The sequence below is a fragment of the Dasypus novemcinctus genome, chromosome 26 (genome assembly GCF_030445035.2).
Source record: "Dasypus novemcinctus isolate mDasNov1 chromosome 26, mDasNov1.1.hap2, whole genome shotgun sequence".
Lineage (NCBI taxonomy): Eukaryota > Metazoa > Chordata > Mammalia > Cingulata > Dasypodidae > Dasypus > Dasypus novemcinctus.
In genome coordinates, this window is record NC_080698.1 from 3,748,108 (window position 1) to 3,768,487 (window position 20,380).

The window sequence follows — 20,380 nt, forward strand, 5'->3', positions numbered from 1 at the left end:
CCAGCGCGGGCGCAGGAGGCTCTGGGCGGGCAGGCACGGCGGCTGCGCGGAGCTTTTATTGCCCCCCGCCGCCCCCTCCCTCCTAGTCCGCCTTGTCCTTGTCCTGCTGCTCCTCCTCCAGGGCCAGGGCTCGCTCGTGCTCCTTCACCAGCTGGACGCCGCAGTAGGTGACCAACAGGACGGCCAGCGTGGTCTGGGGGAACCCTGCGGGGGGGCACCCTTCTCAGTGACCCTCCTCTCCAGCCCCCGGGCCGGCCCCCGCGCCGCGACCCTCCCCCCCACCAGCCCCCTGCACCGTGACCCCCCTCTCCCCCCCCAACGGCCCCGCACCGCGGCCCTCCTCTCCCCCCACCAGCCCCCCCGCACTGTGACCCCCCTCTTCCCCCCCAACAGCCCCGCACCGCGGCCCTCCTCTCCCCCCACCAGCCCCCCGCACTGTGACCCCCCTCTCCCCCCGCCGCGACTCTCCCCCCCCACCAGCCCCCCGCACCGTGACCCCCCTCTCCCCCCCACCGGCCCCGCGCCGCGACCCTCCCCCCCCACCAGCCTCCCCGCACCGTGACCCCCTCTCTCCCCCCACCAGCCCCCCCCGCACCGTGACCCCCTCTCCCCACCACCGGCCCCCGCGCCGCGGCCCTCCTCCCCCCGCCACCAGCCCCCGGGCCGCCCTGCGTAGCCGCAGCGCCCGCCCTCACCCGCCAGCAGCAGGCGCCGGGCCACCAGCTCGGTGAACTCGGGGCTGTTGAGGCTCACGAGGTTGTACATGACGATGGCCCAGAAGTTCGCGGCCCCGAAGAGCGCGCGGACGCGGCGGGACGTCTGCTCCGACACGGAGGCCTGTCCGTGGAGGCCGGGGACAGAGGGGGAGGATGGGCGGTCACTCGGGGCCCGGGGCCGCCCCGAGGCCCTGCGGCCCCGGGCTGGCGCGCTCTTTGTGGAAGATGGGGAAACTGAGGCCCAGGGAGAGCACGGACCCTTCCCACTGCCAGGCCCGCGCGCCCCCGCGCTCGTCCTCGATTGTGCTGAGGACAGTGGCCCAGAGTGGTTGGCACGGGCAGACAGCAGGCGGCCACGGACCCACGGGGTGAGCCGTTGCCCTGACAAGCAGCAGGGGATGAGCGAGTGCTGGGCTGGAGGCCAGGTGTGGCCGGGGGACCCCAGATGGGCAGTGCTGCCCCCCTGGTGGCTCGGCCGTCCCAGCCGCAGGCCCTGCTCACCTCAAGGCGGGCCAGGGGCCCCCACTCTGCCATCTTTTGCACCCAGAGCTCAAAGTTGAGGCCAAAGCAGTTGAGGAACGACCACAGGTAGACAATGTCACAAGGCCCCAGCCACAGAGTGGTGACGGCAAACGTGGCCACCGTGGCCATGAGCTCCGGGACGACCGCGGCGTGCTCCCCGCCGATGTGGTCATAGACGTACCTGAGGGGAGACGGGACGCAAGGGCACAGGGTGGGCAGAGCAGCCGGCAGCCCGTCGCCCCGGGCGCTGCCCCCTCCCGCCTTGCCCGGCTGCCAGATGGGGGGGGCTCAGCCCATCGCCGCCACCTCGTGCCGGCTACGTGCACTCCCCCCCAAGGCACCCCGTCCCGGCCCCAGCAACGTCCACGCTGAGAGCCCCAAGTCTGTCTTCAGCCGGTCCCTCTCCTGATGCGTGTATCTGGCCGCTACTGGACATCCCCACGCAAACCTGCGTCACCACCGTCCCCCTGAGCGGCGCCACCATCCGCCCGGCTGCTCTGCGCCATCTTGGAGCCTCAGTTTCCCTCAGGGCCGATGTCCAGTTCCACCAGGCCTATTGGCTCCGCCCAGTCCTGACCACTGCCCGGCACTCAGCTGCCCGGCGTGGCGACCACCTCCACCCCCACGGGCCATCGCAAGAGCCCCTGAGGTGGCCCCTGCCCCTGCCCCGCCCCCTTCCCCGCTGTCTGCGCTCCGGTCAGAGCATCTTCTGGTGACTCAGACCTGCTGTCGTGTTTGAATCCCTCAGCCACTGCCCCTGCAGCTAGGGCCAGAGGGCGAGCCCGCTCCCTCCCTGCAGCCAGCAGAGCCCGGGCTCCAGCCCCTGCTCCGCCCCGGCCCCTCACCCCCCTCCTCCCTCCCTCGCTGTGCTCTGGCCTTACTGGTCTTCCCTCAGACACCCGCCGGCTCCGTCCCCAGGGCCTCGGTCCCCGCGCTCGGCCCAGGCTAGCTGGAGAGGTGGCGGCGCCCGGGCGGACGCCGCGCTCGTCTCCACAGCGCTGGCCTCTTCACCCCCGGGGCAGCGCGTGCGTTCACCTGCTTAGAGTCCGTCCTCCCTCCCAGCTGAAGCCCCCAGGGCGCAGGGTCTTTGCCATGTTCACGGCGGTATCCCCAGCGTCTAGGCCTGTGCCTGGCACACAGTAGGTGCTCAATAAACACTTGTGAAATGATCTCAGCGGCAGTGCCCACGAGTTGGTGGCTTCTCTATCCCACAGCCTCCTCGTGCCTAGGGTTTCTTCCCCACTTCCTCTCCATGGCCACCCCCGGCTCTGTCACCCCGTGAAACTTCACCCCGTCCTGCTTCCCGCTCTCCCCCAGCCCCTGCCTGGCCCCAGCGCCAGATCTTCAACCTCTGGGCCCCTCCCCTCTCTGGCGACCTCCCCCGAGCAGGTGCACAGCCCGCGAGTTAGCATGGCCTGAAAGCCGCAGCCCTGCCTCTCCCTTCCCAGCCACCTGGAGGTCCTGCCGCCCCCTGCTTCTTGCCAGGCAGCTGGGCCACCTGCTCACACCACCCGGGAGTGCTCACATCACCCAGGAGCGCTCACACCACCTGGGAGCACTCACGCCACACGGGTGCACTCACACCACCCACCCAAGTGTGCTCACACCACCCATCTGGGAGCACTCACACCACCTGGGCGTGTTCACACCACATAGGCGTGCTCAAAGCACCGGGTGTGCTTACACCACCCACCCGGGGTGCTCACACCACCCGGGAGTGCTCACGTCACCCGGGAGCGCTCACATCACACAGGCACACTCACACCACCCACCCGGGCGCGCTCACACCACCCAGGAGCTCTCACACCACCCATCTGGGAGCGCTCACACTATCCAGGTGTGCTGACACTACCCAGGTGCGCTTACACCCCCCAGGTGTGCTCACACCACCCCCCGGGCGTGCTCACATCACCCAGGCGCACTCACAGCACCCACCTGGGAGTGCTCACACCACCCAGGAATGCTCACACCACCCAGGAGCTCTCACACCACCTATCTGGGAGCACTCACACCACCCAGGTGTGCCAACACCACCCACCTGGGAGTGCTCACACCCAGTAGTCATGCTCACACCACCCGGGAGTGCTCACACCACCCAGGAGTGCTCACACCACCCACCTGGGAGTGCTCACCCCACCCAGGAATGCTCATACCACCCAGGAGCTCTCACACCACCTATCTGGGAGCGCTTGCACCACCCAGGTATGCTGACACCACCCACCTGGGAGCGCTCACACCCAGCAAGCATGCTCACACCCCCCGGGAGTGCTCACACCACCCAGGCGTGCTCACACCATCCAGGTGCGCTCACACCACCCATCTGGGAGAGCTCATACCACCCGGGAATGCTCACACGACCTGGGAGCTCTCACACCTCCTGGGAGCACTCGCACCTCCTCTGCACTGCCCATGCCCCCGGTTCCTCCAGTCGCTCCTTCCTCATGCTCTGAACTGGAAAACAACCTCACTCTCCTGCACACGGGTGTGGGGAGGGCTCCATGCTGCATGCCGTGCCCCCGGCCCTGTGCCTCTTAGCTGGCGACTGCCTCCTGCTTCTGGGGATGGCGGAGGCCTGCAGGTGGACCCCTCACTGGCCACACCACTGGCCGCCCTTCCACGTCCACCAGCTCTCCCCCACCCAGCCCTGGGCCTCCACGTGGCACCTCGGGACCCCACTCCAGTCACTGCCCCTGCTTCCTCCTCTCGGCACGGAGCGTGCCCTGTCATCCCCCGGCTCTGGAACCTCCCACATCTCCCGTCAGCAGGTCCCTTCATCTGCAGCCCAGGCCTCGTCCTGGAGCTGTCTGCTCTCCCCTACAGCTGCCCAGTTCCCCACCCTCCTCCCCTGCCGCCCCTGCAGGGCAAGGCTGAAGACCTCCACGTCATGAACATGGTGCCCGTCTCCAGCATCCGGGCCCTGGCGGCACCTGGCCCGGTGTCCCTGCTGCTCCCAGAAGCCTGTCTTCCCATGGCTTCCAGTGTGGGTCCTCCTGACCTTCTGACCAGTCCTTCCCACCCCACCCGGGGTCCCCCAGGCCAACCGCAGCCTTCCCTTTGTGCCTGCTCTCCTCCTACCCCGCGCCGTGGCCTGGAGACCACACGCGTGGCCACGCGGAATTCCAGCAGAGCTCCAGACTCCTCCGCACAGGTGCCCAGCCTCTACACCCCCTCCACCCAGCTCGGGATCTCCAGTGAGACGTTTCCAAAGCTGGACCTGGGGCTGGGAACTAGGTCCCAGTGGGTGATAGGAATCTGGGAGGTACTGCCCCCTTCTTCCCCAGTGCCCGGCCCGGCCTTGCTGCCCGTCTCCTGTCTCTCCACCTCTAGGGCTCCCGCCCGAGACCCAGCCCTCGGCAGTGACCTCCTCACTGCTTTCCTTGCTCCTCTGGCCCAGAGATGACCTTTAAAAATGGGGGTGCCCTGCAAGATGGCCGCGACACCCCCCTTCCCCAAACTCACTTGCAGAGCCAGTCGTTGATGCCGCGGTCAAAGTGCCTGTTGAGCGAGGGCAGACGAAGGGCCCATGAGGCGGGCGCGTGGCTCCCAGGCACGGCGGAGGGTGAGGAGGGAGGGCGGGGGTCCCAGGGCACGCCCCCGCCCAGGCACTCACGTTTCCGCAAAGACATAGAGCGCCGTGATGCACTTGGGGGGCTGGGGCGGGTCGAGGTGGTCCAGGCGGGCCACGGTGTTGACCACGCCGAAGAGCACGGCCGCCTTCACCCAGTCGTACACCAGGTTGGAGTAGGCGAGGCCCGCTGGGGACAGGGCGCCGTCACCCCCTGGGGGGCGAGGCGCCGGCCCTGCCCCCCAGACCCCCAAATCCCCGGCGTTGAGCCTGGCCCTGCCCCGCGAGACCTCTCCTCCTTGCGCTGGGGAGGTCCTGGGTGCCCGCAAAGACGGTCGCCCATGGGGAAAGGAGCCGAGTCGCTGCTCTGGCCTCCTGGGGGTGGGCGTGTGCGAGACCAACCCCCCGCCCCCCGCAGGGTCTGCGCCTTCTCCGGCCTGGCCTCCCCAGCGCGCGAGTGGGGCGCGGGGCGTGCGTGGCCGGCGGCACTCACCCAGGGCGCTGTCGGGGAGGCGGCTGGCGAACCGGAGGTCGCCGGGGATGGCGAGGATGTAGAAGAAGTGGAAGAAGAGGTCCACGGCCACCACGGCCGCCGCGCTGAGCCCGGCCTGCGCGCGGATGCGCCACAGCTCCCCCTCGCGCCGCGCGGGATCGGCCTGGCTCACCTGGGGACGCCACGGTCTGAGGGGGGCGGCAGGCCCTGCCCGAGGGTGGAGACGGGCGGCCGGGGGTGTGGGGAAGGGGCTCAGCCCGCCCCGGGAGACCCCGGCTGGAAGGGGGGACTCCGCTGGGGCGGGAGGGGGACATCCGCGCCCTACGTACGAGGCAGGCCCTCCCGGGGTCTGGCGGGGGAGGGGGCGCCCTGGAGAGGGGGTGCCCGAGAGAGGGGCGCGCCTAGGGAAGGAGGCGCCTGGGGGAGGGGAGCGCCTGGAGGAGGGGGCGCCCGGGGGAGGGGCGCCTAGGGGAGGGGGCGCCCCGGGGGAGGGGCACGCCTGGGGGAAGGGCGCCTCTGGGGAGGGGACACCTCGGGGAGGGGGTGCCCGGGGGAGAGGCGCCTGGGGGAAGGGTGCCTCTGGGGGAGGGGACGCCTCGGGGAGGGGGCGCCCGGGGAAGGGGCGCCTGGGGGAAGGGCGCCTCTGGGGGAGGGGACGCCTCGGGGAGGGGGCGCCCAGGGAAGGGGCGCCTGGGGGAAGGGCGCCTCTGGGGAGGGGACGCCTCGGGCAGGGCGCGCCCGGGCTAGGGGCGCCTGGGGGAAGGGCGTGTCTGGGGGAGGGTCTCCTCGGGGAGGGGCGCCTGCCCGGGAGTCCCATCCGAGGTCCGGGGCCCCTTCCGGAGGGGAGGCCCAGTGGCGGGCGGCCCGGGCGCCCCTACCTGAGCGTGGAAGCGGTCGAAGGTCATGACCGGCCCGAAGAAGAAGAAGGGCAGGTAGAAGTTGTACCTGAGCAGGTCGGCCAGCGAGTGGCGGCGGCCAGGGCGGGCGCAGCTCTCCAGCGCGAAGCTGGTGCAGCGCAGCGCCGTCAGCCCGCTGCCCCCGTGGAACAGCACCTCTTGGAGACCAAAAGTGCCCGTTACAAACCCGCTCTGGATGGGAGAGAACGGGCGCCGGCTGAGCAGGTGCCCCCGCCCCGGGAGCCCCCCGCGGCGGCCTGCTCCGCTCCTCCCACCCCTGTGCCGGGCCGGGCAGCCACGGAGGGCCTGTCTCCCTTCGAGGGGGCGCCTCTGCGGGGGGTGAGGACGTGTGTGGAGACCCTGGGGAAGCAAAGGCTTCGGATGGGCCCAGGGGTTTGGGGTCCCATCCCAACACCCTCCACCCTCACCCCACCCGTGCCCACCTGCCAGGAGAGGAGGGGGTCGAACTTGAAGGAGGCGAGGCTGGCCAGGCCGAGGCCGAGGCAGAGCCAGGGCCGGCCCAGGAGCGAGGCCACGTAGAGGCCCACGCAGTGGCCGAGCAGCAGCAGCAGGTAGCCAGGGCCCATCGTGCCCGCCACGGCCAGGGCGCCGTACACGGCATAGGTCCAGGAGCGGAGCTGCGGGGAGGGGACGGCGCCGGTCTGCCTGCGTGCAGCCGGGCGCAGGCCCCCAGCAGGGGTCCCCCCAGGCCTGTGGCCGAGGACGCCCCGGGGGCCTGGCTCACCTGAGGGGCCACCATCGTGCAGAGCTTAGCGAACAGCACGTGTCCGGAGAGCGCGAAGACGATGACGTTGCGGAAGGAGGTGAACCACATCACCCACTCGAAGTCAGCCACGTCCTGGGCAGCGCGGGGCGGAGGGGTGCGGAGGGGGCCGGCCCCCCGCTCGGTCAGACCCAGCGCCTCCCCAGCCCCGGGTCCTGAGGTCCTTCTGTGCCCCTCCGAGGGGAGCAGGCAGGGAAGGGCAGAGGGTGGTCAGCACGTCGCCTTGTTCGGGGGCCCTGGGGGCTCCCGCCGCGGGTGGCTTGACCTATGGGGCCCCTTTCCTGGATGAGCGGGGCCTGAGGTAGGGGGAGGGGGACAGAGAGACCAGGCTTGGGGCTGCCCCAGGAGGGTACGGGAGGGGCCAGCGGAGAAACTGGGGGTGCTGGAGCTCGAGCCAGAGACCCTCCCCACCGTGGGCCTCGGTTTACCCTCTGTTAAAGGGAGCGCCCGTAACAGGGACGGGGGAGCTGCGCCGGGCTTGGGGACCCGCGGCAGCCTCAGGACGGGGCACCTACCATCTTGCGGCCGAGGTACTCCCAGCCCGGCCGCACCGACTCGCGGAGGGCTCTCCTGTGGGCACCATCTGGGAGCAGAGCGCGGCCTGAGGGGAAGGCCCCCCCCCCCCCCGGAACCCTGCTGCCTCCCCCCGGCCCCCGCAGGCTCCCCCCGGCCCCTCAGCCGGCTCCCCTGCCGGGTCCCCCGCCGACTGCCCCTGGGCCCCCGGCCGGCTCCCCCCCGGCCCCTGGCCAGCTCTCTGGGCCCACCCCAGCCCCCCGCTGGTTCCACCCGCTGCATGTGTGCTCAGGTCTCCAGCCGTGTCCCTGGCTGGCTCGGGGTGGCCTGGGGTCACGTCCCTGTGTCCCTGGGGTGGCACCTTGCCCGGCCCAGCCCTGGGAGCACCCGCTGGCGCCCGCCTGCCGCCGTACCTTGGGACGCCTCCAGCAGGCCGCGGCCGGCGTAGGCCAGGGCCCCGCTCAGCACCAGGGAGTAGAGGCCCAGCTCGGCCGCGGGCAGCGCCGTCTTGAGGCCCATGGCCTGGGGGGCTGGGGACACGGGCTGGGTGAGGGCCCCTGCCGGCCCCACCGCTCGGGGCCCCACTCAGGCATCAGCCCCTGCTCCCCGGCCCTCCCAGGCCCCCCGTGCCCCGCCCCGCCGGCTCTCGGGAAGGCTCCCCTCAGCCGACTTCCCCGCCCTCCCGCACTCCCGCCTGTCGGGGGGGCCTGTCCCCCTCTGCCTCAACCAGGGCCGAGGCCCCGACGGCCCTCGTGTGGAGAAGCCCCTCCTGCGTCGCCTCAGTCACGTGCCTGACCCCGAGGGTCTCCTGCTGCAGGACCCTCGTGCTCCTCCCCAGCCTCTCCTGCAACCCCCGCTCCCCTCCCTGGGCCCCCCTCCCTGGGCCCCCCTCCCTGGGCACCCTTCCTTCCCTGAAACCCCCGCCCTGCCCAGGCCCTGCCCCAGCCCTCCCCCCTGCCCGCGGCCACGCAGGCCCCCGCAGCGCCGGCCAGGGACCGGGTGGCCGTGCCCTCCAGCGGGCAACGCGGGCGGCAGGCGGGCCAGGGCGCTGGCCGCTGTCCAGGGTGCTGACAGGTGCTGCGCAGCCGCCCGACCCGGCCAGAGCCGGGCGTCCCCAGATCTGCCCTCCGCCGGCCCCCGCACCCTTCCACCCTCTCCAGCCTGGCCTGGGGCATCCCAAGGGCCCCGCGGCCACAGGCCATCGGGACTCGGGCCCGAATTAAAACGAGGAGCATGTCCAGGCGCCCCTCCCCGGCCAGGCAGGTGCGGCCACCTCCCCCCAGAGCTCCCCCCAGGCCCCCCGCAGCCCCACAGCCAGGCCCCTCGGCCCCCACAGCCGGCAGCTCCCCGTCATTCAGCTAAAGGGTCGTGGGTGGCGAGGTCACCCGGCAAGCGGGGGGTGCCCTGCTGCCTCCCTCAGGGCCGGTGTCCTCCGCGAGCCCCTCGGACCCTCAGGTCAGGGCAGGCCGTCCACCCAGGCGGGGGCCACCGGGCCTGACCTCTGCCGAGCCGAGGCGCCTCCTCTCCGGCCAGGTGGGGGTAGGGTGGCTCTGGGGATCGGGTTAATGGAGCAGGAGCTTGAAACCGGAGCAGGGAGCCGAGCCCACGAAACAGCTTCGTCAGCCGCCGCCTCCTCGCCGCCTTCCAATTTTAGCTCCCCCTGGCCGGTGCGGGTGTCCCCAGCGAGGCCGCTGTGGGCAGGGCCAGAGCTGGACCCCCGCCCGGGCCCTCTGCCCTAGACCCCCGGGCAGGGCCGTCCCGGGGACACAGGGGCGCCCCGGCCCTACCTGGCCCAGGTGCACCGGGGCGCAGCCCACCCTGGGGCCTGGGATGAGGGGCCGGTGGGCCCCTGGGTCTCGGGGCGCCGAGTCGCTGCCTCCCCGGCCCGCACTGACCTTGACGAGGCTGTGAGGGACCCTGGCACGCTGCCCACCTCGGGGCTCCGGGGTCCTGCGTCTGACCGTGCGTCCGTCTGACCGGCTGGGCGCTGGGGCCACAGAGGGGTGTGTCCAGCCCTGGGGTCCCCACCCCCTCAGGGCCGCGAGTGGTGAGTGGTGACAGCGGGGGGGGGGGGGGCAGGGAGGAGGTGGCCTTCCCGGAGCCAGCTGAGTGGAGCCGGGCGCTGCAGAGCTGCTGGCCACAGGGCGCCACGGGGAGGATGGGACGGGGTGGGGGCGGGGAGGGCAGCCGGCGGTGGCGGCGGCGCTTGGGCAGGTCAACCTGGGCCCACCTCCACCTGCCCCCCGCCCCCTTCTTCAGCGAGCCTTCCTGGCGGCCCCCTCCCCGCTCACACCCGCACACCCTCGTGTCCCTCTCCTGGAGTGCAGCCCCCACCCAGTGCTGCCCGGCAGACTCACCTCGCTGCCTGCCCGGGGTCCTGGGCACCAGGGGCGGGGGCAGGGCTCGCGGAGGGGTGGCTGGGGGACCCCCACCAGCCCCATCCCGGAACGTCCCTGGGCAAGGCCGCGTGGCCCCTGCGCTGACGGGCACCTCTCGGGCCGGGGGGAGGCAGAGGGGATCTCCGGCCAGTGGGGCTCCTCGGGGGCTCACTAGTGTGGAGGGACGGCCGAGGCCTCTCCCTGGCCACCTAATGGGTGGGGGGTCCTGAAGACCACACCTGAGATTGTCCCCCTCCGGGGTGGGGACCCGGTCTGGGTGTGCCGCGTGGGTCCTGCGGGGGTTGCGGGCAGGAGGGCCATGTGGCCACGAGCGGCCCAGGAGGGCCCTGGAGCCCCTGCTGCCCTGACCGGCCGAGCAGGGGGGAGGAGAGGCTGCTCCACCCCCATGGGGGCCCTGCCGGGTCTGAGCGCCTGGACGGGGAGAGCGTCCCGGTGCCTCCCCGCCGCCCTTCGGCCACGAGCTTCCTGCCAAGCACGCAGACGCATGCTGCCCGCTCTTCCCGGGCCATGGCCGCCCGTTCGCTGCTGGGTCCTGGGGCTCAGAGCAGAGCCTGGCAGGGAGCAGGTGCCAGGAAATGCCGTGGAGAGGGCCCCACGCGCCCCCTTGTCAAAGCCTGAGTGCAGAGCCCCTGCCTGGGTGCTCCTCTTGGTGGCTGCTGGCCCTGGCTCGGAGGCGTGGGCGGTGGCCGCTGCCCAGCATGGGGTCGTGGACACGGAGGTGGTGTGGGTGTGCTGGAGCCAGGCTGCGGGGCCGGGGAGGGCTTCCTGGAGGAGGAGGTGCCTGAGCGGTCCTGACGGCACAGCCCACCCTGGCAGAGAAGGAGCAGCTCGTGATGGCAGCCGGGCCCGGGCCGCTCTTCAGTGGCACCCCACCCCATGGAGAGCGGTCATCCCAGTCACTGGAAGTTCAAGCAGGGGGGAAGCCCACCGCTTCCAAAGGTGCCCTGGTCAGGCTCGAGGAGAGCAGCTCTGGGAGGAGCACGGGGCGACCTGGGCCCGGGGCCGAGGGCACGGGGCCGGCCACCGGCCTTGAGGCTCAGCTCTGCAGCCCCGGAGGCGCCGCCTTGTCTGTGGAATGGGCACACAGCTGACCTTGGCCAGCTGGGCGGCTCCCAAGCAGCAGGATCTGCGGGAGCTTGGCGTGGGGAGCCAGACCGCCAAGGCCGGCTCCCCACGGGTGAACAAGCTCCCCAGAACGAGGGCAGGGTGCTGTGACAGGGCTGCAGCCGCGCGAGGGCTTGGGTCAGCGCCCCCCACGCCACGAGGCCCCTGGGGAGACGGTCGCCAAGGGGGCTGACCCCACAAGCCTCGAGACAAGCCCTCTGAGTCTGTCCGAGGATTTTTGTTGCTCCCCAAGTGCAGGGGAGGTGCCTGTGCCTGTGTGAGGTCCGTCTTTGGGGGTGCAGTCTCCCGTGACGTGCGTGTGTGCGGGGGGTGTTGTGCGCCTGTGTGTCGTGCGCTGTTTGTGTGTGAGGTTTGTGTCGTGTCGTGTGGTTCGTGCAGGGCTGGGGGCCTGTAGGCGAGCTGGTGGGTGGAGCCGCACCTGCGGGCGGAGGGGCGGGCAGAGGCGTCCCTGTACCCAGGGTGGCCGTTGCTCCCTGGACGTGGGGGGCCCAGAGCTGCACCCCAGCCGCAGGCTGCGCTGCCCTGGGCTCCCGGGAGCAGGGGAGGGGCCCGGCGGCGGCGGATGCGCTGGAGGCAGCCTCGCCCGAGGGCGCCCTCGCCAGCTCCGCCGTGGAGCCCGCAGGTGGGGGTGGGCGGGCGGCCAGGCCGTGCAGCACCCACAGCCCTCACCTGTCAGGGCGGGAAGCTGCTCACGGGGCCTCTCCACCCGCCGCCTCTCCTCGTCCTGCCCCGGCCCCTTCCCTGCCTTCGCCCCCTCCCCTAACCTCGCCCCTAGGGCAGGAACCACGGGGTCCCTGACCCCGCCTGCTGCCACCTGTCCGAGGGAGGGCAGTCACCCGCAGGGCCCCAGCAGCAGAGGGTGCTGCCCAGTGGAGGGGAGGGGTCCGTGCCCCCTCTGCACCCCACCCCTCGCCCGGGACAGCCCCCCCCAAGCCCGTCCCAGGCGCTGCTGGCCTCCCCCTGCCCCCAGGGGCTCCACCGCCCCCACCCTGGCGGGAGGCCCTCACCCGGCCCGAGGTGCCGCGGCCCCCCGTGCGCCCCCCCGCCCCAGCTGGCCAGCGCCGGCGTCTGCCGCGCAGGGCACTCTGTGCAGGGCCCGGCGGGATCGCTGCTCGGCTGTGCGTGACCTGGGGCACCGCGGCCCCTCAGCACCCCGAGGCCTGCGGCGCGTTCATGGCCGGTGCGGGGGGCGCGCCCTCGGGGCAGGTGGGCTCCTGAGCGAGAGTCACCAGGCCCCACGCCCGGGGGTCCCCTGAGGGCGCGGCACCCCTGGAGCCCCCGCGGGTACCTGGCCACCGGCGCAGACGGGGACTGGCCCCCGCGGCCCTCCCTGTCCCTGACCCGTTCCAGTTTAGTCCCGTGCGCAGCGCGCCCACAGCCCGGAAGGTCCCAGGTCCACTGCGACCCCTGGAACAGCCCAGGAGGGAGTTCTGCTGTCATCCCCGTTCAGGACGAGCCAGGAGGCCGCGAGGGAACCGCCGCCCCAGCCTCGCCGCCCGCCCTGCCTCCTGGAGGGACTTGCCAGGGGCCACAGGGGCCCCCAGGACTGCTGCCGCTGCCTCCGCAGGGGGTCTCTGGGCAGGGGCCCGTGCTCCCCTGCCTGGGGGAGGGGGCCCCACGACCCCCACGGGGAGGGCGTGCCTTCACGTGTGCCTGTGCACCTCCGTTTGTGCTGTGCCATAGCATGCGTGGCTGCAGGTGCGGGAAGGTGTGTGCTGCACCTTTGGGCGTGTCGACATGCGTGCACAGTTCTCTGGGCGGTGAGGTCCATGTGCCATGCACATGGATAGAGCCTAGATGGCAGGTGCACCTGCAGCCTGTGTGGGCCTGTGCTGTCTGCTGGCGTGCGCGGCTGCCCCCGAGGCCCGGCTGCAGCGGGCGCTGCTCAACCGCAGGGGGCCCCACAGCAGCGCCCCCGCCCCCCGTGCATGGCGCCTCCAGATGCCCCTGCCCACGCGCCAGCTGCAGCACCCTGCTTCACCGGGCTGTGGTGGGCACGCCTGCCCGGGGCATCCGCTTGGCCGGGGCCCTCCACGTGGAGGTGGGCAGCCTGCGTCCTCCCCCCGTGGGACGGCGAGTCCCCCCTGCACTCCTGGGAGGCCGGGGGGGCAGGGCAGGCCCCCCAGAAGATCGGGAGCTGCAGCGAGTACAAAAATAAGTTCTTATTCCACATCCGGGGGCCGCACCCGAGGGAGGGGCCTGCAGGGGCGGCTGAGAGTGTGGGAGGCGGTGCCCCGAGTCTGCAGGGGGGCAGAGCTGGAGCCTCAGGGTGGGGGTGCCCGAGGAGGGGAGGGTGGGCTGCGCGGCCCGGGGAGGACGTGCTGGGGCTGCAGCTGCCGTCTCCCACAGCAGCCAGTCCAGGGCGCTCGCTGGGCCCGTGGCTTGGGGTCCTCCGAGGAAGCAGGTCTGCCTAGGCGCCTCCGTGGCCTCCACCCCGTGGCCTTGGCGCGGTCACTGCGGGCGCGTCTTCTGGAAGGAGGGCCACGGTGGGCGGGCTGGCGGGGGCGGGCGCTGGGGCCCCGGGCGCCGGCCTAGCGCCTGTCTGCCTTGTGCTGCCGCAGGGCCTGCAGGAAGACGCCCTTCACCTGGTCCAGGGCCTGGCGGTACGCGCGGAAGTCCTCCTCCGTGGCCCGCAGGGCGCCGTCCAGGGCCGCCTGCAGCAGCTCCTTCTCCTCCGCCTGCGTGGCCAGCCTGGCGTGGGGACGCGGGCTCAGCACCGCCGCCGGCACGCAGGGCGCCGGGCCCCCCTCCCCGAGCCCTCCCGTGGAGCCCTGGGGCTCCCTCCTGGGGCCAGCTCCCCTCCAGCCTGCGGCCTCGAGCATGGTCACTCTGCAGAGGCCGCTTCCTGCCCCCGCCGCGGTGGTTCTAAAAGGTCGCAGTGAGGAGCGCGGGCCCAGCCAGCCGGCCCTGAGAGGCCTGCGTGGGGGTCGCGGCCAGCGGGGGCCCCTCTGCCCTCTGAGGCGAGTCCCCGGGCTGCAGGCCCGCAGGGCCAGCAGGACAGCCTTGTGGGCAACCAGGGGCCAAAGGTGCGAGGTGGGGACTCGCAGCACCGCCCCCCAGACACCCCCTTCCCGGGGCTGGGGCGGGCGAGCACCTGGCCGTCAGCTCCTCCAGCTGGGACTCAGTGGGCACCCCGGAGAGCTGCGGGAAGGGCGGGTCCTGCCTCTCACTCGCGCTGTGCCTGGCGTTCGAGGTGGGCAGACCTGCGGAGCAGCGGCAGTCGCGCTCTGAGGTGAGGCGAAGCGCATCGCTGGCACCCTGTTTCTTCCCCTTGCACTCCCCGCCCTCCACGCATCTGCTCTCGGTGCTTTTCTGTTGCTGAAGCAGCGCCCTCCCTTCGAAGTGCAGGCGCGGGCTGCCTCCCTCCGGAAGCCCTTCCTGATGCCCACTCCATGGCCCGCCCTGCCTGCTCTACAAGGGGGCTCCTCCCGCGCTGGCCCGTCTTTATACTTGACGAGTCTCTGCTCCTTGTTTCCACCAGAAGCCAGCGGGTCTGCAGTCCAGCCTGTGGCTAGCCGCCTGTCCCTGCAGCTGCCACCCTCGCGCCACTGCCCCCCCACCTGGTCCCCTCTCCCACCACCGGGTCCTCCTCGCACCACTGGGTGCCCCCTCCCACCTGGCTGAGTGGGGGGCGAGGTGGCTGGTGCAGGTCCCGGCATGCTGGGAGACCGGCCCAGCCCGTGGAGCCCCCGCAGCAGCCCAGCGTTGGAGAGGACCCTCGGGGCGGAGGGTCCAGGGGCAGCTGCCGGCCGCGGCAGAGCTGGCTCCCACCCCGCGTGGCCTCGGTGGCCCTGTGGGAGGCGGGGTGGCTCCTGCCCCTCGGGCTTGGAGGGGCGCACTCAGCCCCGCCCCCACTGACCACCCCCCAGCCCCCGCCCAGTGCCCCGCGGGCCGTAGCTCTGGCTGCTCCCCACCTGCAGGGAGCACCCCTCTCCCCCGCCATCCTCGTCCTCCCAGCGCCCTCCTGCCTCTGCTTCCAGCGCCCTGACCTCCCGCTGTTTACTGGGCTCTTTGTTTATTGTCGTCTCCTCTGCTGGGCTGGAACTGCCGCAAGGGAGCCGGTTCCAGAACCGGGGGCTGCTGTGCTCCCCAGAGGGGCCGTGGCCTCCGCGGCACAGCACAGCCGCGCTGCACCCCACTGCCCCCGCAAGACCAGGGTGGTTTCCTGCCAGGGCCCCGCAAACTGCGCCCCGCCGCCCTCCCTGCGCGGGAGCCTGGCCACCGGCAGGAGGACCTGGGCTCTCGGCGGCTCCTGGAGGCCCCTCACGTCCTGCTGGTGGACAGCGAGAGCCACTGCTGCATGGCCTTCCGGAACGTTCTGGCCTCGACTGGGCCAAGCGTGGGGAGCAGGGGTCTGAGTGGCCTCAGCCAGGGGGCTGGGGTAGGACTGGGCGGAGCAGCACCCCCACACCGGAGCCCGGAGCGGGGCTGGGGGCAAGGGCGGCAGGCCGGCCCCTCCACCCCGGGCGTCAGCGGCCCCAGAAACGGCTCCTGGGTCCGGGCTCTGCTCAGCGACCTGCTGGTCTGCTGCGGCCCGAGCGCCGCCAGGCCTGGCCATGTGGACAGCACCTCCCAGCCTCCCTCTGCTGCGGCTCGTGGCCACGTGGCCGGGATCAGGCCAGCCGGGTGCGAGCAGGGAAGGGGCCAGGCCTTCAAGGAAAGGAGAAGCGTTGCAGGTGGGGAGCCGGGCCCTGTCCTAGGCCAGCAGGTGGACACCGCATCGAGGGCGGTGGGCCTGGGCCCCCAGCCCGTGCGGTGGCCGCGCAGCCCAGCTTCCCGAGCGGATCCACCCACCCACGAGCAACCTCGGATAAAGTCCACTCGGCTCAGTGGGTGGCGGGCTGGGGGCTGGGGGCATCAACAGAGGCACAGCCAGCTCGGGCCCAGGGGTCCTGGGGCGCGCATCCGCCGACCCCGCCCTGGCCCTACCTGCTTTGCTCCTGGGCGCCGCTCTCTGTGTGGTGGGCGCTGGGCCGGGCTCCAAGCGCACCTTCGCCAGGTGCTGCTCCAGCAGCACGGCGCGCTGCCGCTCCTCCTGCAGCTTCCTCTCCGACTCCAGGAGCTTGCTGGTGCCCTCCTCCACCCTGGTGGTGAGAGAGGACACCTGCCACGCCCTGGCCGCGGGCAGCCCCAGCCCACCCGCCCGGGCCCGAGTGGGCACACCGTACGCGGGCAGTGCGGGGCTTCCTCTGACTGCGCTGCAGTGGCCCCGGGACGGGGTCGTATTTCAGAGCGCGCTCCACGGCGTATGGCAACCCCAGCAGCCCCTCGGCCCTCCCCATGCCCAGTTCCTGCTCGGTAGGAGCAGCCCTTCAGAGACTTTGAGCTGTTTCTTAGATGACGTAAGGGCCAATTTCTACAGGTGCTCATTTAAACCCTTTATAAAGGTTTAAAAAGAATCTTCTGACCTACCATGAAAAACTAGAGTTGCGTTTCCTTAGAGCCCTCTACCCCACCCCACCAGAGTGGCCGCTCTACCTCAGTGTAGTTATGGCACCTTTTTTTGGGGGGTGGATTAATTTTGGGTGCTGTATTAGTTTCCCATTGCTGCTGTAACAAATCACCACAAACAGCAGCAGCCTGGGACAGCACAGATTTGTCACCCCACGCTCTGCGGGTCAGAGGTCTGCAGGCTCAGCGGCTGCTCCCCTGCAGGGTCCACGGGTGGAAACCCAGGTGCTGGCGGCCCGGGCTCCTGCCGCTGAGCCTGGAGGAGAGGCCGCGTCCAGGCTCACCGGGGCCGGCGGAGCTCAGGAGCAGCCGTTTGCGGACTGCGGCCTTGCTGGCGGCCGGGGGGCAGCGTCCTCGGCTTCTGGAGACCACCCGACCGCCCTCTCGTCGAAGCCCGCAACACGCAGGCCCTGTACACGCTGGCCTCTCGGACGTGTCTCTCTCACCGACCCCCGCTGGAGAACCTGCTCTGCTTTTAAGGGCTTGGGTGACCAGACCGGGCTCCTCTCCCTGCTCTGGAGCCACCGCCGTGACCACACCTGAGCCCTCCTGCCGGGTAATGTACTCAGACAAGCTGCAGGGAGCAAAGGGCACAGGCCAGGACCCTGCCCACCATAGGGTCACGTCATTAGAACAGTTATTCAGGGCGAGGCGCAGACTCAGGGCACTAACGACTCCATTTCCGTTATTGTTTGATTTTTGGGTGTTCCTAGAGTTAGTGATTGCCTCTGATTGTTTTACAACAGGATTTCTTCACTAAATTGGGCTCAGCTATGGCCCTTCCTGTGGCTGGGGGTGGCATTTCAGGTGTTCTTGGTTCCAGAGGCTCAGCCAGGGTCCCGGGACCCCTGAGATCTAACATAAGCAAAGGGGTCCAAACACATGTGCAAACCAGGTGCCAGCCTAGAAATTTAGAGTGTTCCAGGAAGTGGTGAAGAGTCAAAAAGCTACTAACAAAATCTTGTCAAGGAAAGTTCAGGGCCCTAGAAAAACATATATGGCCAAGGAAGCTTGTTCAAGCATGTTCTCTGAAACTTTATTTGCAAAAGTACAAACTAAAACAACCTAGACCAGTCAACAGGGGAAGACAAAACCAATGTTGCATACCCATCGCACGGAATACGATAGAGCCCTGCTTCCTTCCCATCCATAACTCCCCGGCTAAAACACCTCTGGCGTCCACAGTTCTCATCTAGAACAACCCTCACCATGTCTTGGCTGTGCCCCCTCAGGAAGCCCACACTGCTCCCTCATTCACTCATTTGCTCACTTGTTCATGAAACACTCTATTCATGCCCTCAGGGAACTTTCTGCCTTGTGCAAGAGAAGGATGACCAAGATGAAACATGTATATGATGCAGGGATGTGGTAGGTGCTGTGAGGAGAATGAGCATGGAAGGAAGGTGGCAGGGAATTCAGGAAGGCCTGCTTGAGGAGGTGACGTCGAGCAGAGGCTGAAGGACAGAGGGGATCAGTGTGTGAAGGTCTAGGAAGAGCGGAGAGCAGGTGCAGAGCCCTGCAGGGGACTCCACGTGGCCTGCTGAGACGAGGAAGAAGAGGAAGGGGCCTGAAGCGTGCAGCATGATGGAGGGCCGTCCCACAGAGACTGGAGGGGAGGGGGAAGACCAAGCCTGACCTTGTAGGCCTTGGCTGGAAGCCTGGGTTTTATTCTAAGGCCCACAGGAAACCAGTGGACAGTGCTCAGAGGGGAGCATGTTTATAAAGATCCCGCTGGTGGCCACCTGGGCCGGGGGGAGAGCAGACGGGGACACTGCCGGCACGGGAGGGGGAGGAGCGTGTCCTGAGGGGCCGGTGCCTGTGAAGGGGCAGGGAGGGGCAGGAGGGCTTTGGGGTGCTGAGAGTGGCCGCTCGACCCGGGCCCCCGCCTTGCCTGACGCGCCGGGGTCGCTCAGCCCTCAGCACCTGTGCCCGCCCCAGCACCAGGCTGCTTGGCCCCCCCCTCGCCCCCTCCCCCCCTTCAACCTGCACCTCGGCTGGGGTGTCACCTTCTCCATGCGCCTCCACCTGCCGCCCCAGCCCAGCGACCCCAACCTTCACCCCCAGCACGGCACAGATGGGGTCCCGTGGGCCGGGCTGCCACCCAGGGTGGGGCCGAGGGCACGTGGAAGGTGCCACCGCTGGGCCAGCCCTCTCCCACCCGAGGCCTGGACTGTGCTCCGGGGGGCGACCCTGGGCCAGCGCTGCCTTGAGGGCCAGGCTCTGGTCAGGCGGCCTCTACCTTGAAAATCCAGGGGCGCAGCCTCTAGGCAGTGACTGCCGCCTCCTGGCCCCTGCGGAGGCCGGCTTCGGCCAGCCCTGGGGCTCCGCAGCGCGAGGCAGCCCTGGGGCAGTGCCAGGCCCCGTTCGAAAGCTTTGGGCTGAGCCCTTTAACTCTCACGACCGAAAGGCGGGCTCCAGCATGAACCCACTTCCCTGCGAGGAGCTGAGCCCCGAGAGGGAAGGAGCCACACCATTGGTGCCTGGGTCCTGGGGCCGCAGCAGGCCCGAGTGGAGCTGCGCGGTGACCTCCGGGCCGGCCCGCTGGCTGCTACCTGCACACAGCACCTGCGGCGCTGACAACCGAGGGGCTGGCACAGGCGGACCCAGGGGTGCGGGGAAGACGCGCAGGCGACCCTCACGACTGCGAGCGACTGGCCAGGTGGCCCCCTGCAGACGCAGACTTGGCCGGAGAGACAGGAGCACAGACTCTTAAGAATGCTTCAAGGAGTTTGTGATACGATTTGGAAAATATTGTAAAAAAACAGAATGAGAAAGGTCTCTTAGAAATTTTGTTTTTAAAGTATTTCTGAATGTAAGAAATACTGAAAAATGCTGGTAAGGATCGCACGAGGGACCCTGAAGGTCGCCTGGAGGGATTATGGCAGAACAGGTATCAGTGAACAGGTGAACGACACAGAGGGTGGACTCAGAGACCCCGATATCCAAATACTGGGGACTCCAGAAGGAGTGGAAGGAAGAAGTAGAATCCATATTGAGAAAACAAGGAAAGAAACGCTCCCTGGGTTTTTCAGATCAAAAGAGCTCACCGCGTGCGAGGCGGGATTACAAAACAAACGAGGAGGAGGCAGGCGCTTGACACGGGAGCCGCCTGTGCACGCCCGGGCAGACGCTCCTAATGCCGCAGCGGCACGGGCTCTGGTGTGTCCTGAGCGCCGAGAGGGCACACTCCCAGTATTTAGAAAAGACAGAAAACCTGAACTTGAAAAAAGGCTGTCAAAGCTCTACCTCTGCTTTGGCGTGGCAAGGTCTAACTTAAGGAAGGTCTAACATCCAAGGAAACGATCACGCGTGCTCTTCTGTTCCACCACAGTGAAAACACGCACGGCTTTCCCTTCCGGAGTTAAAAACCCGGCTTCCCAGGCACGTGTGGTTGCCTGCTGCTGCACAACGTCTTGGCTCAAGGCCACGCAGTTGGAGTGCATCTGGTTTCTGAAGGTCAGGAGCCTGGGCTTGGCTGACCGGCCTCTGCGCAGCGCAGCGTGGCGGAGGTCAAGGTGTGAGAAGGGGCTGCCCTGCCCGCTGCGGGCTGGCACCTCCCCCGGGCGCACCCAGGTTATCAGCAGAGGCCCTGCCTGGGGGCGCAGTGCCTGGCCCCTGCTCTCCCGCTGGCTGCTGACCGGGGCGTCGCGGCTCCAGGACCCACACGCCAGCCCTGCGCAGAGGCCCTCCTGCGACACGCGGCTGCCCCCGAGGCCAGCAGGAGCGTGTCTCCACTGCTTGGCCCTGACTTCCCCCAGCGCTGACCTCGACGCTCGCCTGGACTAAGTCCAAGTCCACTGACAGCGTGAGCGGCCTTATTTTTACCTGCAGAATCCCTTTGACCATGTAAGTTAACACAGTCACAGGCTAGTTTCTTAATCTACTCACGGGCTCCAGCCACACTCACGGGGAGGGG

The 20,380-nt window shown here is 69.8% G+C and overlaps 2 protein-coding genes across 13 annotated transcripts in view; both read right to left on the bottom strand.

Moving 5' to 3' along the window:
* Positions 1–40: 40 nt before the first annotated feature.
* Positions 41–9,518, bottom strand: HHATL (hedgehog acyltransferase like). 2 transcript variants are annotated; one of them, XM_058288168.2, is made up of 13 exons: positions 9,385–9,518; positions 8,989–9,180; positions 7,903–8,019; positions 7,492–7,559; positions 6,938–7,051; positions 6,636–6,830; positions 6,175–6,384; positions 5,297–5,468; positions 4,849–4,993; positions 4,698–4,733; positions 1,218–1,419; positions 696–837; positions 41–204 (listed from the first exon to the last, which is right to left on the bottom strand). In XM_058288168.2, exons 3-13 carry the CDS (start codon positions 8,006–8,008, stop codon positions 83–85), a joined length of 1,512 nt encoding a protein of 503 aa, XP_058144151.1. In that variant the 5' UTR covers positions 8,009–8,019; positions 8,989–9,180; positions 9,385–9,518; the 3' UTR covers positions 41–82. The 2 variants fall into 2 exon arrangements, with proteins under 2 accessions (XP_058144151.1, XP_058144150.1); XM_058288167.2 differs by lacking the exon at positions 8,989–9,180 and having other exon boundaries at positions 9,385–9,517.
* Positions 9,519–13,155: 3,637 nt separating this feature from the next.
* CCDC13 (coiled-coil domain containing 13) overlaps positions 13,156–20,380 on the bottom strand; it is a 54,228-nt gene continuing 47,003 nt past the window's right edge. For 7 of the 11 annotated variants that reach the window (XM_071212004.1, XM_071212003.1, XM_071212000.1 and 4 more), the window contains 3 exons: positions 15,943–16,097; positions 14,108–14,240; positions 13,156–13,704 (listed from right to left, as the gene is read on the bottom strand). In XM_071212004.1, coding sequence (XP_071068105.1) covers positions 13,545–13,704; positions 14,108–14,240; positions 15,943–16,097 — 448 coding nt within the window. In that variant the 3' untranslated portion in view covers positions 13,156–13,544. Of the gene's footprint in view, positions 13,705–14,107; positions 14,241–15,942; positions 16,098–20,380 lie in introns of those variants that run through there. The other 4 variants (XM_012519949.3, XM_023584869.2, XM_023584867.2 and 1 more) reach the window with 2 other exon arrangements.

Coding starts and splice junctions, on each gene's coding strand:
- HHATL (XM_058288168.2), bottom strand. CDS start 8,008: ATGGGCCTCAAGACGGCGCTGCCCGCGGCCGAGCTGGGCCTCTACTCC. Junction 5,469..6,174: donor TCGACCGCTTCCACGCTCAG/GTAGGGGCGCCC, acceptor TGGCGTCCCCAG/GTGAGCCAGGCCGATCCCGC. Junction 205..695: donor CCGGCGCCTGCTGCTGGCGG/GTGAGGGCGGGC, acceptor GCCCCCCCGCAG/GGTTCCCCCAGACCACGCTG.